We start from the raw sequence: 16,641 nt of genomic DNA, 5'->3' as shown, positions 1-16,641 counted from the left end.
ACTCTCCACAGGTCATTCACTGACCACACTCTCCACAGGTCATTCTGACCACACTCTCCACAGGTCATTCTGACCACACTCTCCACAAGTCATTCTGACCACACTCTCCACAGGTCATTCCACACTCTCCACAAGTCATTCTGACCACACTCTCCACAGGTCATTCTGACCACACTCTCCACAAGTCATTCTGACCACACTCTCCACAAGTCATTCTGACCACACTCTCCACAGGTCATTCATGACCACACTCTCCACAGGTCATTCTGACCACACTCTCCACAGGTCATTCTGACCACACTCTCCACAAGTCATTCTGACCACACTCTCCACAAGTCATTCATGACCACACTCTCCACAAGTCATTCCATGACCACACTCTCCACAGGTCATTCCATGACCACACTCTCCACAGGTCATTCCATGACCACACTCTCCACAAGTCATTCCCTGACCACACTCTCCACAAGTCATTCATGACCACACTCTCCACAAGTCATTCCCTGACCACACTCTCCACAAGTCATTCCATGACCACACTCTCCACAAGTCATTCTGACCACACTCTCCACAGGTCATTCCCTGACCACACTCTCCACAAGTCATTCTGACCACACTCTCCACAGGTCATTCTGACCACACTCTCCACAAGTCATTCTGACCACACTCTCCACAAGTCATTCATGACCACACTCTCCACAGGTCATTCTGACCACACTCTCCACAGGTCATTCCATGACCACACTCTCCACAGGTCATTCCATGACCACACTCTCCACAGGTCATTCCATGACCACACTCTCCACAGGTCATTCTGACCACACTCTCCACAGGTCATTCATGACCACACTCTCCACAAGTCATTCACTGACCACACTCTCCACAAGTCATTCCATGACCACACTCTCCACAGGTCATTCCATGACCACACTCTCCACAGGTCATTCCATGACCACACTCTCCACAGGTCATTCTGACCACACTCTCCACAAGTCATTCCATGACCACACTCTCCACAGGTCATTCACTGACCACACTCTCCACAAGTCATTCTGACCACACTCTCCACAGGTCATTCTGACCACACTCTCCACAGGTCATTCCATGACCACACTCTCCACAGGTCATTCTGACCACACTCTCCACAGGTCATTCTGACCACACTCTCCACAAGTCATTCCATGACCACACTCTCCACAGGTCATTCTGACCACACTCTCCACAGGTCATTCTGACCACACTCTCCACAAGTCATTCATGACCACACTCTCCACAGGTCATTCTGACCACACTCTCCACAGGTCATTCTGACCACACTCTCCACAGGTCATTCATGACCACACTCTCCACAGGTCATTCTGACCACACTCTCCACAAGTCATTCTGACCACACTCTCCACAGGTCATTCCATGACCACACTCTCCACAAGTCATTCCATGACCACACTCTCCACAGGTCATTCCATGACCACACTCTCCACAGGTCATTCACTGACCACACTCTCCACAGGTCATTCTGACCACACTCTCCACAGGTCATTCTGACCACACTCTCCACAGGTCATTCTGACCACACTCTCCACAGGTCATTCTGACCACACTCTCCACAGGTCATTCCATGACCACACTCTCCACAGGTCATTCCCTGACCACACTCTCCACAGGTCATTCCCTGACCACACTCTCCACAGGTCATTCATGACCACACTCTCCACAGGTCATTCCCTGACCACACTCTCCACAGGTCATTCTGACCACACTCTCCACAGGTCATTCTGACCACACTCTCCACAAGTCATTCATGACCACACTCTCCACAGGTCATTCTGACCACACTCTCCACAAGTCATTCCCTGACCACACTCTCCACAGGTCATTCCCTGACCACACTCTCCACAGGTCATTCATGACCACACTCTCCACAAGTCATTCCCTGACCACACTCTCCACAGGTCATTCATGACCACACTCTCCACAAGTCATTCCCTGACCACACTCTCCACAGGTCATTCACTGACCACACTCTCCACAGGTCATTCTGACCACACTCTCCACAAGTCATTCCATGACCACACTCTCCACAGGTCATTCTGACCACACTCTCCACAGGTCATTCTGACCACACTCTCCACAAGTCATCCATGACCACACTCTCCACAGGTCATTCTGACCACACTCTCCACAGGTCATTCTGACCACACTCTCCACAGGTCATTCATGACCACACTCTCCACAGGTCATTCCCTGACCACACTCTCCACAGGTCATTCATGACCACACTCTCCACAGGTCATTCTGACCACACTCTCCACAGGTCATTCTGACCACACTCTCCACAGGTCATTCATGACCACACTCTCCACAGGTCATTCCCTGCACCCTACAATTATGTGCAACACGCCTGCTACCCAGACACACAACACTCTTGCCTTGTCTTCTTAACGTTTCTCTCCTTAGTTGAAGAGTTAGTTGTGTAAAGTTCTTAGATGTGTGGTGGCCCCCTCCTCAGAATATACACTTAGGGGCATCTCTGACGCTGACAGCCTGAAATGTTCCTGAAGAGGATGTATAGGCTCTTTTTTCTGGCGTTCTTTTCTCCGTCTAGGATTTCCTGTTGTGTTTCTTTATCTGCTGGTAGCACAGTTTGGGTCAGATTAGCTTTCCTCTCACGGCTCTCAACTTCCGTTTGAATTAATAACATTAGGCATGGCACCCTGAACGCGTTATCTGTGTCACCGCCTTCCACTCCTTCGCCACTGTTTTGACGAGTGAACTCCAGAGTTATTTCTTCAGGTATCATTTTCATGAGGACTGGACACGGCAATTTGGCTGAAGTATTTGAGATTACTCCCATTGAGTCTAGACTGTGTACTTGAATCTCAATGTCATCATATTCTGTGCAATGCTGCTACATCTTTTTAACTGGAGTCAGGTTTAACACTTTTTTCATGTGCGCATTTATAATGAGATCCCCATGCCCAAATATAAGAATAAGCTTCTTTTCTTTTGGCATTGTCATAGTTTTCATCTGATAAAGCGAGTCACGCAACTGCATTAGATGCCGTACCATTTAAAAGGGCTTTCAAATAAGTGATTTTATCAGATTTTGGTTAGACTATACTATAGCCGTCTCAAATGGACTCCAAAAACTTTACCACTAGCTTATGTCTCCGGAAAACTCTCAATAATTAGTTTAGGCAGCTTGACTGCTGTTCTTCTCTCATCATTGTCCGGGTTAAAGCACTCGAGAGTTATTTGAGGTTGCACTCTCGCCGTCTTCAGCATTTCTCCTTAGGATGCATTTTCTCCTGGTCTTTCTCAACATTATTCCATCCAGGTATTGAAATGTCGAGTTCACTTCATCGTCCAAGTCATCAACCGGTGTTTCTGATTCCATTTCCCGATGACAGTCAATCAAAGTTCCTTCTCTTGCCATCAATTATTCCAGATATTCTTCCAACACGTCCGCATTGGAGTTTTCCAAACCGAGCCCCTGATCAATCTTGTTTAAGAGTCTTGTCGTAATACTGTCGTACTTATTCTTTTCATTCTTGTTAAATCCATCATTGTTTGTCCTGGTATTGACGTCTTAACTCTTTAATCATCCTTCTTTCATTGTAGTCGTCCCGGGTTTCTGGCACCAATTTGTTGCAATTAAAAGGAAGCTTTATTTCCTATTAAACTTACAATACTGATTTTCTGTGGAAAAGGGAGGTGGAACAAATGGTGTGCAGCAAAAGCCTTTTCCGCCCTAACACACTTCCTGTATCGTTGTCGGAATTAAACTGCAACATCATAGGCTTAAAGTGGATCAGCCTTACTTTTTGGGTCTGAGTTTTCAATATAAAACTTGATGATTTTCAGCACATTTTAACAATACCATAATAATACTGATGTGATAATTTTGTTCACTATAGTCGTGATGTGAAATTTTCAACCCGTTTCATCTCTAAAATGCACCTAAACTGTCAGCCTGACAGAAAGAGCAGATAGATGGCTCAACAACACAACATGATAGTCCTGACAACATCTGGGCCAGCTGAATCATTAGGATCTGTTGCAGGCGCTTCAAACAAGGCTGCTGAGAACTTGCAGCATCTCAGCTGCCTTATTCTATGAATAAAATCTCTCAAGTTTCTCAATCCGGCTATTATTTTCACCGCCTGGGCAGACATCTTTTCTAGTTGACTAACTGTTGACATCCACGGAAAACAAAACAAACCAGTGGCTAAATATCTGCTTATACTGTGAAAACAAGTTAGAATGTTGTAGACATAACCCAAAGGCCATCTGTTTGAAGATCTGTGTCTTGAAATCGGCAAAGAAAAATAGCAGGTTGCAATCAAAGGATTTCACATCTCTGCAGTACAACACGGATCCCTGATCACCTTAGTGACATCAGCAGATGTAAAAGTTTCACTTTCTGGCCAGCATGAGAGAGAGAAAACAACATGTATGTGTTTAACTCATCTATCAATATGTCGACATCTGTTGACAAACACACATACACACTCGCAGGGCAAACTTCTTCACCCTTTCAATTATCACATATATTGTATTGCCCTCTTGTGAACTTATTGCCTGGTATACATCTCTCAGCCATAATCTTTAACCTTAACAAATGATATACGGTATACATAGTCATTATCCAAAATCCATATGTATCATCATTAACCTTAACAAATGATATATACATAGTCATTATCCATAATCAGGGCCGCTGGAAGTCATTTTAAGCAGGGGGTGCTGCAAGGAAGGGACCTATGGCACCGCCGAAAAAGAATTTGGATGTTATTTGGATGTTTTTTAGCCATATTTAGAGGAATATCTCATTTTAAATTAACATTAGGATTATACTGCTGTGATGTCATTCAGTATTTTCTCCTTTTCTCACTCACTTTCATGTCACCAACTTCTCTCCCTTTAAGTCATTTTACACTACAACAGACAGCAACACAGGCAGAAACACTGAACTTATTATATTTTATTATCTTATTATTATAAACCAAACGTCAAAAATAACATCTCCACCCTCTTTGCTTTGCTCATAAACCCTAAATATCGCAGTATAAAACAGATAAAACACATCTTAATCATATATATATATTTTTTTTTAATTGAGACTTCAATTCCAATACAAAAGAGCAGAGGGTGCTGCAGCACCTGCAGCACCCCCCCCTTCCCGCGGCCCTGTCCATAATCCATATGTATCATCATTAACCTTAACAAATGATATATACATAGTCATTATCCATAATCCATATTTATTACCATCAGGGACCACGGTGTCTGGCTCATTACTAGGTGCCACATTCAATCTAAGAGACATGCTGGGAAAAGGCCCCCAGGCTTCACGTTTGACAACTCTGACTCTCAATAATCAGCCATATAGGGGGGATTGTTCACCGTACAGAGGAGAGGGCAAAATCAAATATGTCAACGCTCCCACAAATGACACTGTCAAAGCAGCTCATTAGTGCCATCAGATGTATTGATGAGGGCAATGAAACGCCACCTCCAGCCACGCTCTCCACATGTGCTGCAGGTTTCCTGAGCACATCGAATTTGTCAAAAAGATCTACTCTGAACCTGGAAGAATAGGACACTTGTTTGACAAATCTGTTTTTGATTCTTCGAGTGACCATTGGCAAAAACAAGAACGAAAAAAGACCATAATCAATCATGAATATACTACCTTAAAGGGCCTGCACTCACCTCTGAACACGTGAGGGAGGGGCAAAGACGCCGTGTTTAGGTGGGCAGCTGAAGTACCTCACCCCTCCCACCGATCCGTCATTCTTACCACTGGGCTTGTCCAGCTCGATGCCCAGCCAGAGACCTGGACAGACAGACAGACCTCAAGTCAAACAGACCCCATTTTAATATGGCATGTTACCAATGTGTTAGTTTAATCAGGGAGACTCAGGTTTAATATGGCATGTTGCCAATGTGTTAGTTTAATCAGGGAGACTCAGGTTTAATATGGCATGTTGCCAATGTGTTAGTTTAATCAGGGAGACTCAGGTTTAATATGGCATGTTACCAATGTGTTAGTTTAATCAGGGAGACTCAGGTTTAACTCATTCACTGCCAATATCTGACTGGCATTTTTGGCACAGGCCAAGTATTTCCATAATGTTTGGTCATCTTTCAAGACCCACAGTAAATTCTGTACTAGGACTACAGTGATGTCCAATACCTCGAAATGAAGATCTAAGTCTCTACTTTCACCCCCAAAAAGAAAGTTAGCTTTTAGCATGTTCTGTACTCTACTTATAACCCTTTTTATACACCCCATGTTCACCAAAAAAGCCTGTCTGGGAAGAGAAAAGGGAGAAAAAAGCATTTTTGTAAAAGGGCACAATCTCAGGCATAACTCACTCTCAATTCTTTTATTTTGAACTGTATTGACATCAGACATGTAAATATTATTCGTTAGGACACAAATGACAAAAAATATATATATATATATATATATATATATATATACACACATGAAGTGCTTTTTTTTTACATTCAACAATACAGTTTACTCGGTGTGAGTGTGCAGACAGACAGACAGACAGACAGACAGACAGACACACCGACAGACCGACAGACAGACAGACAGACAGACACACACACACACACACACACACACACACACACACACACACACACACACACACACGATCCCCCTTTTAGATTTCTAACCCAACATAGGATAAGCAATAACCACGCCCTGTGGCGCTGGGATTGGCCAGGAGCAACACTGGAGGGCACGCAGCCCAGCGATTTCATGAACCAACTGAAGAGCTCTTGAGGAGGACAGCGGGCTGCTGTGAGTGCCTTCTGCCCGCTGCTGCCTAGCTGTTCCTGTGTTTATTTTTGATTTGTTCTGGTACACCCGTCCTCGTCCATGTCTCCCTGTCATATCAACTCTGCTATTTGATCGTTCCCGTTTTCCCCTCGGCTATTCAACACGTCCTCACCGCCCTCGCAAACTGATCGATCATTTCCTCATTCCTCCGATGATCAAACACATCTCTTGATTACTTTCTCCCGTTTTCTCCTGGCTGGCACAGAGGAAGGCGACTCCAGCTCGTGCAGCGCGCCGAGGGCGTTTCAATGGCGTTTCTCCTGTCTGCACAAGGAAGCGTTACCCGTTCTCTGCTTTTCCTCTTGCTCAATTTCAAAACAACAGCTGCGGTATGTGTTTGATCGCGTGCTGTCGGCTACCCTTTGAAGGCAGGGACCTGTGTCTGTGTCACAGGCTGGGCAAGTGTTTGCTGCAGGCGCTGCACCAATAAAAACAAAAACACGTCAAACACGTCCTTGGCGGGGAGGGCTATTTCTGATAACACGTCAAAGACGTCATTGGCGGTGAATGAGTTAATATGGCATGTTACCAATGTGTTAGTTTAATCAGGGAGACTCAGGTTTAATATGGCATGTTACCAATGTGTTAGTTTAATCAGGGAGACTCAGGTTTAATATGGCATGTTGCCAATGTGTTAGTTTAATCAGGGAGACTCAGGTTTAATATGGCATGTTACCAATGTGTTAGTTTAATCAGGGAGACTCAGGTTTAATATGGCATGTTGCCAATGTGTTAGTTTAATCAGGGAGACTCAGGTTTAATATGGCATGTTACCAATGTGTTAGTTTAATCAGGGAGACTCAGGTTTAATATGGCATGTTACCAATGTGTTAGTTTAATCAGGGAGACTCAGGTTTAATATGGCATGTTACCAATGTGTTAGTTTAATCAGGGAGACTCAGGTTTAATATGGCATGTTACCAATGTGTTAGTTTAATCAGGGAGACTCAGGTTTAATATGGCATGTTGCCAATGTGTTAGTTTAATCAGGGAGACTCAGGTTTAATATGGCATGTTGCCAATGTGTTAGTTTAATGAGGGAGACTCAGGTTTAATATGGCATGTTACCAATGTGTTAGTTTAATCAGGGAGACTCAGGTTTAATATGGCATGTTGCCAATGTGTTAGTTTAATCAGGGAGACTCAGGTTTAATATGGCATGTTACCAATGTGTTAGTTTAATCAGGGAGACTCAGGTTTAATATGGCATGTTGCCAATGTGTTAGTTTAATCAGGGAGACTCAGGTTTAATATGGCATGTTGCCAATGTGTTAGTTTAATCAGGGAGACTCAGGTTTAATATGGCATGTTACCAATGTGTTAGTTTAATCAGGGAGACTCAGGTTTAATATGGCATGTTACCAATGTGTTAGTTTAATGAGGGAGACTCAGGTTTAATATGGCATGTTACCAATGTGTTAGTTTAATCAGGGAGACTCAGGTTTAATATGGCATGTTGCCAATGTGTTAGTTTAATGAGGGAGACTCAGGTTTAATATGGCATGTTGCCAATGTGTTAGTTTAATCAGGGAGACTCAGGTTTAATATGGCATGTTACCAATGCGTTAGTTTAATCAGGGAGACTCAGGTTTAATATGGCATGTTGCCAATGTGTTAGTTTAATCAGGGAGACTCAGGTTTAATATGGCATGTTACCAATGTGTTAGTTTAATCAGGGAGACTCAGGTTTAATATGGCATGTTGCCAATGTGTTAGTTTAATCAGGGAGACTCAGGTTTAATATGGCATGTTACCAATGTGTTAGTTTAATCAGGGAGACTCAGGTTTAATATGGCATGTTGCCAATGTGTTAGTTTAATCAGGGAGACTCAGGTTTAATATGGCATGTTACCAATGTGTTAGTTTAATCAGGGAGACTCAGGTTTAATATGGCATGTTACCAATGTGTTAGTTTAATCAGGGAGACTCAGGTTTAATATGGCATGTTACCAATGTGTTAGTTTAATCAGGGAGACTCAGGTTTAATATGGCATGTTACCAATGTGTTAGTTTAATCAGGGAGACTCAGGTTTAATATGGCATGTTGCCAATGTGTTAGTTTAATCAGGGAGACTCAGGTTTAATATGGCATGTTGCCAATGTGTTAGTTTAATGAGGGAGACTCAGGTTTAATATGGCATGTTACCAATGTGTTAGTTTAATCAGGGAGACTCAGGTTTAATATGGCATGTTACCAATGTGTTAGTTTAATGAGGGAGACTCAGGTTTAATATGGCATGTTACCAATGTGTTAGTTTAATCAGGGAGACTCAGGTTTAATATGGCATGTTGCCAATGTGTTAGTTTAATGAGGGAGACTCAGGTTTAATATGGCATGTTGCCAATGTGTTAGTTTAATCAGGGAGACTCAGGTTTAATATGGCATGTTACCAATGCGTTAGTTTAATCAGGGAGACTCAGGTTTAATATGGCATGTTGCCAATGTGTTAGTTTAATCAGGGAGACTCAGGTTTAATATGGCATGTTGCCAATGTGTTAGTTTAATGAGGGAGACTCAGGTTTAATATGGCATGTTACCAATGTGTTAGTTTAATCAGGGAGACTCAGGTTTAATATGGCATGTTACCAATGTGTTAGTTTAATCAGGGAGACTCAGGTTTAATATGGCATGTTGCCAATGTGTTAGTTTAATCAGGGAGACTCAGGTTTAATATGGCATGTTGCCAATGTGTTAGTTTAATCAGGGAGACTCAGGTTTAATATGGCATGTTACCAATGCGTTAGTTTAATCAGGGAGACTCAGGTTTAATATGGCATGTTGCCAATGCGTTAGTTTAATCAGGGAGACTCAGGTTTAATATGGCATGTTACCAATGCGTTAGTTTAATCAGGGAGACTCAGGTTTAATATGGCATGTTACCAATGTGTTAGTTTAATCAGGGAGACTCAGGTTTAATATGGCATGTTACCAATGTGCTAGTTTAATCAGGGAGACTCAGGTTTAATATGGCATGTTACCAATGTGTTAGTTTAATCAGGGAGACTCAGGTTTAATATGGCATGTTGCCAATGCGTTCGTTTAACACTTTGAGTGCCACGGCCCTTGGGCAAAAGGTTGCTGTACTGTGCCACATAGGCCGCAATGCATTTTAATATAGCCATATAATTTTTTGTGTTCCTCTTATATGGACAACCAATAGCCTCAATGAAACTTTGAACCCTTCTGTTTCATAAAAAAAAAAACTGTGTTTATAAACCGTTCCATTTTGGAAATACACCCCTCTGAAAAAGAGTGTTTTCGACCGAAAAGAGCATGCTGAAATTAGTTTCTGAGATAATCACATCTTTATGTTAGAAAGGCGACAGAATGAATTCTGCTTTGAGTTGAACAAAATGCTATAGCTGAAATGAAAGGTTAGAATGTCTAGTTTACCTGCGGGAAAAAGTATGTCAAAAGAATGTTTTGTTTATTTTCTACAAATATTAGTAAACAGCTTGGTCTAACATCAAAATGTTCACTTTCATGGGGTCATGCTGGATATTGAAGTCTCTATTTACATAGGGAAACAAGATATCACTTTTTTTTTATTTTTATGAAACTACACATTGAAAGCTTTCATTTGATGTGTAACATAATAACAATATTCAAAACACAACATGTCCTGCACTGTTTTATCTTCTTCACATGGACCTTCAAAATAGTTGGAAATCAAGACAACTTTATGTAAACATAGGCCAACATCGAGCCTGCTGCTGCCTGGGTGTGTGTGTACTGTCAATGGTTATATGCTGTTGTGCCCTGCGTGCCCCACCCCCCTCCTCCTCCTCCTCCGTGGTGGGAGGAGTCGAGTGTCTCTGCTGCGGTTTGCTCTGAGTTTGATCTGCACTGAAAAGTCCGCTGCCTGCAACCCCCCGCTTTTTTACAGCGTGTCCTCGGCTCCCAGCTGAGAATAATGTAACTTTTCAGAAAGACGCTGGTGTCGCCGTGTCGGCAACTAAATCATATGGATGGACTATCGCAGCGGACACGGATGGGGCTCAATTGTGGCAGCAGATGACTGCTGTTCACAGGCACAGCTAACGTTATGCTTCAAGCATATCGATGCGATTTCCGTATTCCGTTTCCTCATGACTTCTTCTCTCTTTTCTCCTGGCCTTTGTCTAATCGGGAGGGCACTGTCGCCACCTAAGGGTTCTGTAAAATAGGTTAGACACATTCAATAGCTCCCATATTGTAAGAGGCGATGTAAGAGGCTTAGATCGACATCCCCCCGTCAAAATATGAATTTGGAGTTATTGACGCCATTTGGCGTCGCTGGCAGCCTACGGTAAATTTCTCCTGACGCCATTTGGCGTCGCTGGCACTCAATGTGTTAATCAGGGAGACTCAGGTTTAATATGGCATGTTACCAATGTGTTAGTTTAATCAGGGAGACTCAGGTTTAATATGGCATGTTACCAATGTGTTAGTTTAATCAGGGAGACTCAGGTTTAATATGGCATGTTACCAATGTGTTAGTTTAATCAGGGAGACTCAGGTTTAATATGGCATGTTGCCAATGTGTTAGTTTAATGAGGGAGACTCAGGTTTAATATGGCATGTTACCAATGTGTTAGTTTAATCAGGGAGACTCAGGTTTAATATTGCATGTTACCAATGTGTTAGTTTAATCAGGGAGACTCAGGTTTAATATGGCATGTTACCAATGTGTTAGTTTAATCAGGGAGACTCAGGTTTAATATGGCATGTTGCCAATGTGTTAGTTTAATCAGGGAGACTCAGGTTTAATATGGCATGTTGCCAATGTGTTAGTTTAATCAGGGAGACTCAGGTTTAATATGGCATGTTACCAATGTGTTAGTTTAATCAGGGAGACTCAGGTTTAATATGGCATGTTACCAATGTGTTAGTTTAATCAGGGAGACTCAGGTTTAATATGGCATGTTACCAATGTGTTAGTTTAATCAGGGAGACTCAGGTTTAATATGGCATGTTACCAATGTGTTAGTTTAATCAGGGAGACTCAGGTTTAATATGGCATGTTACCAATGTGTTAGTTTAATCAGGGAGACTCAGGTTTAATATGGCATGTTACCAATGTGTTAGTTTAATGAGGGAGACTCAGGTTTAATATGGCATGTTACCAATGTGTTAGTTTAATCAGGGAGACTCAGGTTTAATATGGCATGTTACCAATGTGTTAGTTTAATCAGGGAGACTCAGGTTTAATATGGCATGTTACCAATGTGTTAGTTTAATGAGGGAGACTCAGGTTTAATATGGCATGTTGCCAATGTGTTAGTTTAATCAGGGAGACTCAGGTTTAATATGGCATGTTGCCAATGTGTTAGTTTAATCAGGGAGACTCAGGTTTAATATGGCATGTTACCAATGTGTTAGTTTAATCAGGGAGACTCAGGTTTAATATGGCATGTTACCAATGCGTTAGTTTAATCAGGGAGACTCAGGTTTAATATGGCATGTTACCAATGCGTTAGTTTAATCAGGGAGACTCAGGTTTAATATGGCATGTTACCAATGTGTTAGTTTAATCAGGGAGACTCAGGTTTAATATGGCATGTTGCCAATGTGTTAGTTTAATCAGGGAGACTCAGGTTTAATATGGCATGTTGCCAATGTGTTAGTTTAATCAGGGAGACTCAGGTTTAATATGGCATGTTACCAATGTGTTAGTTTAATCAGGGAGACTCAGGTTTAATATGGCATGTTACCAATGTGTTAGTTTAATCAGGGAGACTCAGGTTTAATATGGCATGTTACCAATGTGTTAGTTTAATGAGGGAGACTCAGGTTTAATATGGCATGTTGCCAATGTGTTAGTTTAATCAGGGAGACTCAGGTTTAATATGGCATGTTACCAATGTGTTAGTTTAATCAGGGAGACTCAGGTTTAATATGGCATGTTACCAATGTGTTAGTTTAATCAGGGAGACTCAGGTTTAATATGGCATGTTGCCAATGTGTTAGTTTAATCAGGGAGACTCAGGTTTAATATGGCATGTTGCCAATGTGTTAGTTTAATCAGGGAGACTCAGGTTTAATATGGCATGTTGCCAATGTGTTAGTTTAATCAGGGAGACTTGGGGAAGCAAAATGAGTCAACATGAGAGGAATGAGACTTGGCAGGAGCTCCGTGGCTGCACTGGGAATTGACTTCATGAGACACTGGCAGTGGTGGGGAGGTGGCGAGACTGAACAGCAAGATGCTTTTAAGATGTGGACTAATTAGCTGGCTGTCTTACAGTGATGATATTGCACTAAAGCGTAACACAATTATGCAAGAAATGTTGCCATTTTTCCATGTAGAAAGAATAGAGTGAGTTTGGGAGTTTACTTTTTGAGCGGAGCTGTAGCAACCAGGGACTTGGAGATACTCAATTCATGACTGAATTGTCTAACATCAAAGGAATAATGAAGATGTGAAATCTCTGACAGATTGGACTTTCCATTTAACAGTATTTTTTTTTTTTAATTTACCTTCAAGTCTGTGTCAATGACAAGGTTAACTAAGCTGGGTTCTCATCGTAATTAACTTTCTAACGGATGGCAACCTAATGTTCAACAGTTTGCCGATGATTGTGCCCTTTCAAAATACCAGGATACATTTAGGAAGCAATTAAACACTAATTATCAGTGATTATTTTAATTCTGACCTGAAAATAGTTAAGCAAGGATGGAGTTATATGGAGGATACTGAACATTGAAAGCCTCTAAAGTCCTTTCTCCTAAACTCATGGTGAACCTTGATATGGATGAGCCTTATCCTACCTTACCCTATCCAAGCCTTATCCAAGAACATGTTGGATCGTCTTGGAGCCCCAACGTGTTTTGTATTTAACCCTAATGTGCTAGTAAACCACACACTCTCCCCTGCATACTGCACTGTACACTCACTGGTAGAGTTACATTCAGTACTATGTCGGTGGCAATGATTTGTTATTGGTGTTATTCCTTACCTACAAGATAAATGTCATAATATGTTTAACTGTGGGGGATTTACAGTTGTTAATCTAAACATCATACTTCTGAACAACCCAGTCATTCTGAGCAATGTATGCAATCACTTTTAATGTGCAATAACATTTATTGTGCCTAGTAGTTGAAATTTTAGCCATATGACATCTGTTCCTGGCGTTTTTATAGAAATTAAGTTGTATCCATCCAAAATACAGATGAGATGCAATCCTGCAAAGCATCTATCAAATAGAAAGTGAATAAAGGGTGCTCATATAGTATCATAATAGTAGTTTTTGTGCAACTGCAGCTCCATTATCAGATCTCCTAGGGGACGACGTCAATGATAACATCTCACCTGGAGCGAAGCTGGTCTTGCCGTAGAATTGGACCACACCGGTTCTCTGGCCCACCACCAGCACCCTCTCCCCCAGGCGCACGTCGGGGCCTTCAAACACAGAGCTACCAGCTGAAGGGGTTCGGCTTCGGGGGCCTGGGAGAGAGATACCAAATTAGCATGTTTCAATTGAATGCTACCACGATAACAATTGCCCTCAATTTGATTGGAGTGTATGTGTACAATCATGGGGGGGGGGGGGGGGGGGGGATCCTGAAATGATGATGAGCTTCTTTCAGTCTGTGGTGAGATACTGTAAATACAGACCTGTACTGGTGAGCAGGGAGGTGCCAGGAGGTGAGCGGAGGGCCGGCGAAGGTGTGGTTCTGGGACTTGGGGAAGCGCGTTCCCGTCGTTGCCGAGTGGGGGGACGTTGCCTCGGTAACGGACGGGGTCGAGCTGCCCGCCCGTGTGGAGAGTCCAGTGAGGAAGAGGAAGAGGAGAGGGAGCGACAGAGAGCACCTGTATTGAAGAAGAGTGAGAGCAGGGAGTGAAGCTCAGGGGAGAAGACGGCAGAAAACTTTATGGAAGGTCAAAGAAAAAAACACAAGCCTACAGCCAAAGAGTTAGATGAATTAAACCCGGCTATGAGAAGACATCTACCAGCAATACACCAGACATCAATGAAAAGGTGCCTAAACAAGTTAAACAAGTGCAACTAGGCTGTGCTGAGAGCCTTGGTGTGCACTTATCCAACCCTCTGCCGAAAACCACACCGCACAAACTATGTGCCTCTCTTCTTAATACCCAACCCGCAATCTTTCCATTCAGGCCTAAAACAGGAATTCGTTGCCTGGAGATGATCAATCTCAGCCATATTCATTTGTCTAGTTCTTCAGAAAGTAAAAGAACCTGCAGTGCTCTTTTTTGCATACTTGCCACTGTACTTTTTCAGACCACTATCCATAGAGTCTCGTCCCATCAATCTAAGTGACAAGCAAGTGAGTAGCCTCTCTTAGCTTGTCTCATTACTTTGGTCGAGCAAGGGGCCAACATACTAATTTCCCCCAACATCAGAGAATGAGATGGAGGAGGGGCCTGCCCCATTTCACTCTTAAGAAGCCATTTGGACACAGGACCTCATTAAGCTTAACTTCAGCAGACCTTCACAGGCCAGAAGTTCATTAACTCATTCAGGGCCAATGACGTCTTTGACGTCTTATCAGGAATAGCCCAGAGGGCCAATGACGTCTTTGACGTGTTTTTGTTTTTATTACTGCAGGGCGTAGTTTAAACACTTCCCCAGCCTGTCACATGGTATCAGGTCCCTATCATCTAAGACAACACGTGAACAAACACATACCGCAGCTGTTGTTTTGAAATTGAGCAGGAGGAATATCAGAAAACGATAAGGAGCTTGCCTTGTGCAGACAGGAGAAACCCCATTGAAACGCCCCTCGCGCGCTGCAGGAGCTGGTCGCTTTCCTGTGTGCCAGCCTTCCTGTGTGCCAGCCGGAGAAAACCAGAGAAAGTAATCCACAGATGCGTTTGATCATCGGAGGAATGAGGAAATGATCGATCAGCAGTGATCAGAGGGCGGTGAGGACGTGTTGAATAGCCGAGGGGAAAACGGGAAGGATGCAGGGAGGATATGACAGGGGGAGACATGGACGAGCAGCACACGAACAGCTAGGCAGGCAGAAGCCCGCTGCCCGTTCTCAAGAGCTTCATGAAATCGCTGGACTGCGTGCCCTCCAGTGTAGTGTCTCTGCTCCAGTGTTGCTCCTGGCCAATCCCGGCGCCACAGGGCGTGGTTATTGCTTATCCTATGTGGGGTTAGAAATCACGCAACGAAGGGGGATCGTGTGTGTGTGTGTGTGTGTGTGTGTGTGTGTGTGTCTGTGTGTGTGTGTGTGTGTCTGTCTGTCTGTCTGTCTGTCTGTCTGTCTGTCTGTCGGTGTGTCTGTCTGTCTGTCTCTCTGTCTGTCTGTCTGTGTGTCTGTCTGCACACTCACTCACACTGCTGTATTGTTGAATGTAAAAAAAAGCACTTCATGTGTATATATATATATATATATATATTTTTTTTTTCTTCATTTGTGTCATAACGAATAGTATTTACATGTCTGATGTCAATACAGTTCAAAATAAAAGAATTGAGAGCGAGTTCTGCTTGAGAATGTGTATTTTACAGTAATTGCATTTGCTCCTGTTTGTCATCTGAGAGAGAGACATTTTGGGTGAAAACAGGGTGTATATAAATGGATATAAGTAGAGTACAGAACATGCTAAAAGCTAACTTTTTTTTTCCTGGTGAACCCAGAGACGTACATCTTCATTTTGAGGTATTGCAAATCACTCTGGTGCTAATAGATAATTTACTGTGGGTCTTGAAAGATGACCAACAATTATGAAAATCTTTGGCCTGTGCTAAATATTGGCAGTCCTAAACTGGCCCTGAATGAGTTAAGTGCCTCCGAGGCTAATTGATTAAGGCCATGCCAAAGT

At 42.8% G+C, this 16,641-nt stretch overlaps 1 protein-coding gene across 2 annotated transcripts in view; it reads right to left on the bottom strand.

The window, feature by feature from the left end:
• LOC310773438 (CAP-Gly domain-containing linker protein 4) overlaps nt 1-16,641 on the bottom strand; it is an 82,148-nt gene that overhangs the window by 18,556 nt on the left and 46,951 nt on the right. For both annotated transcript variants that reach the window (XM_083633319.1, XM_083633320.1), the window contains exons 10-12: nt 14,461-14,655; nt 14,155-14,289; nt 5,716-5,839 (exon numbers count right to left, since the gene is read on the bottom strand). In XM_083633319.1, the coding sequence (XP_083489445.1) occupies nt 5,716-5,839; nt 14,155-14,289; nt 14,461-14,655 (454 nt within the window). The remainder of the gene's footprint in view (nt 1-5,715; nt 5,840-14,154; nt 14,290-14,460; nt 14,656-16,641) is intronic.

Source organism: Poromitra crassiceps (genome assembly GCF_964638095.1).
Source record: "Poromitra crassiceps genome assembly, chromosome: 3".
NCBI classification, from domain to species: domain Eukaryota; kingdom Metazoa; phylum Chordata; class Actinopteri; order Beryciformes; family Melamphaidae; genus Poromitra; species Poromitra crassiceps.
This window is presented reverse-complemented; position numbering and strand designations above follow the sequence as displayed.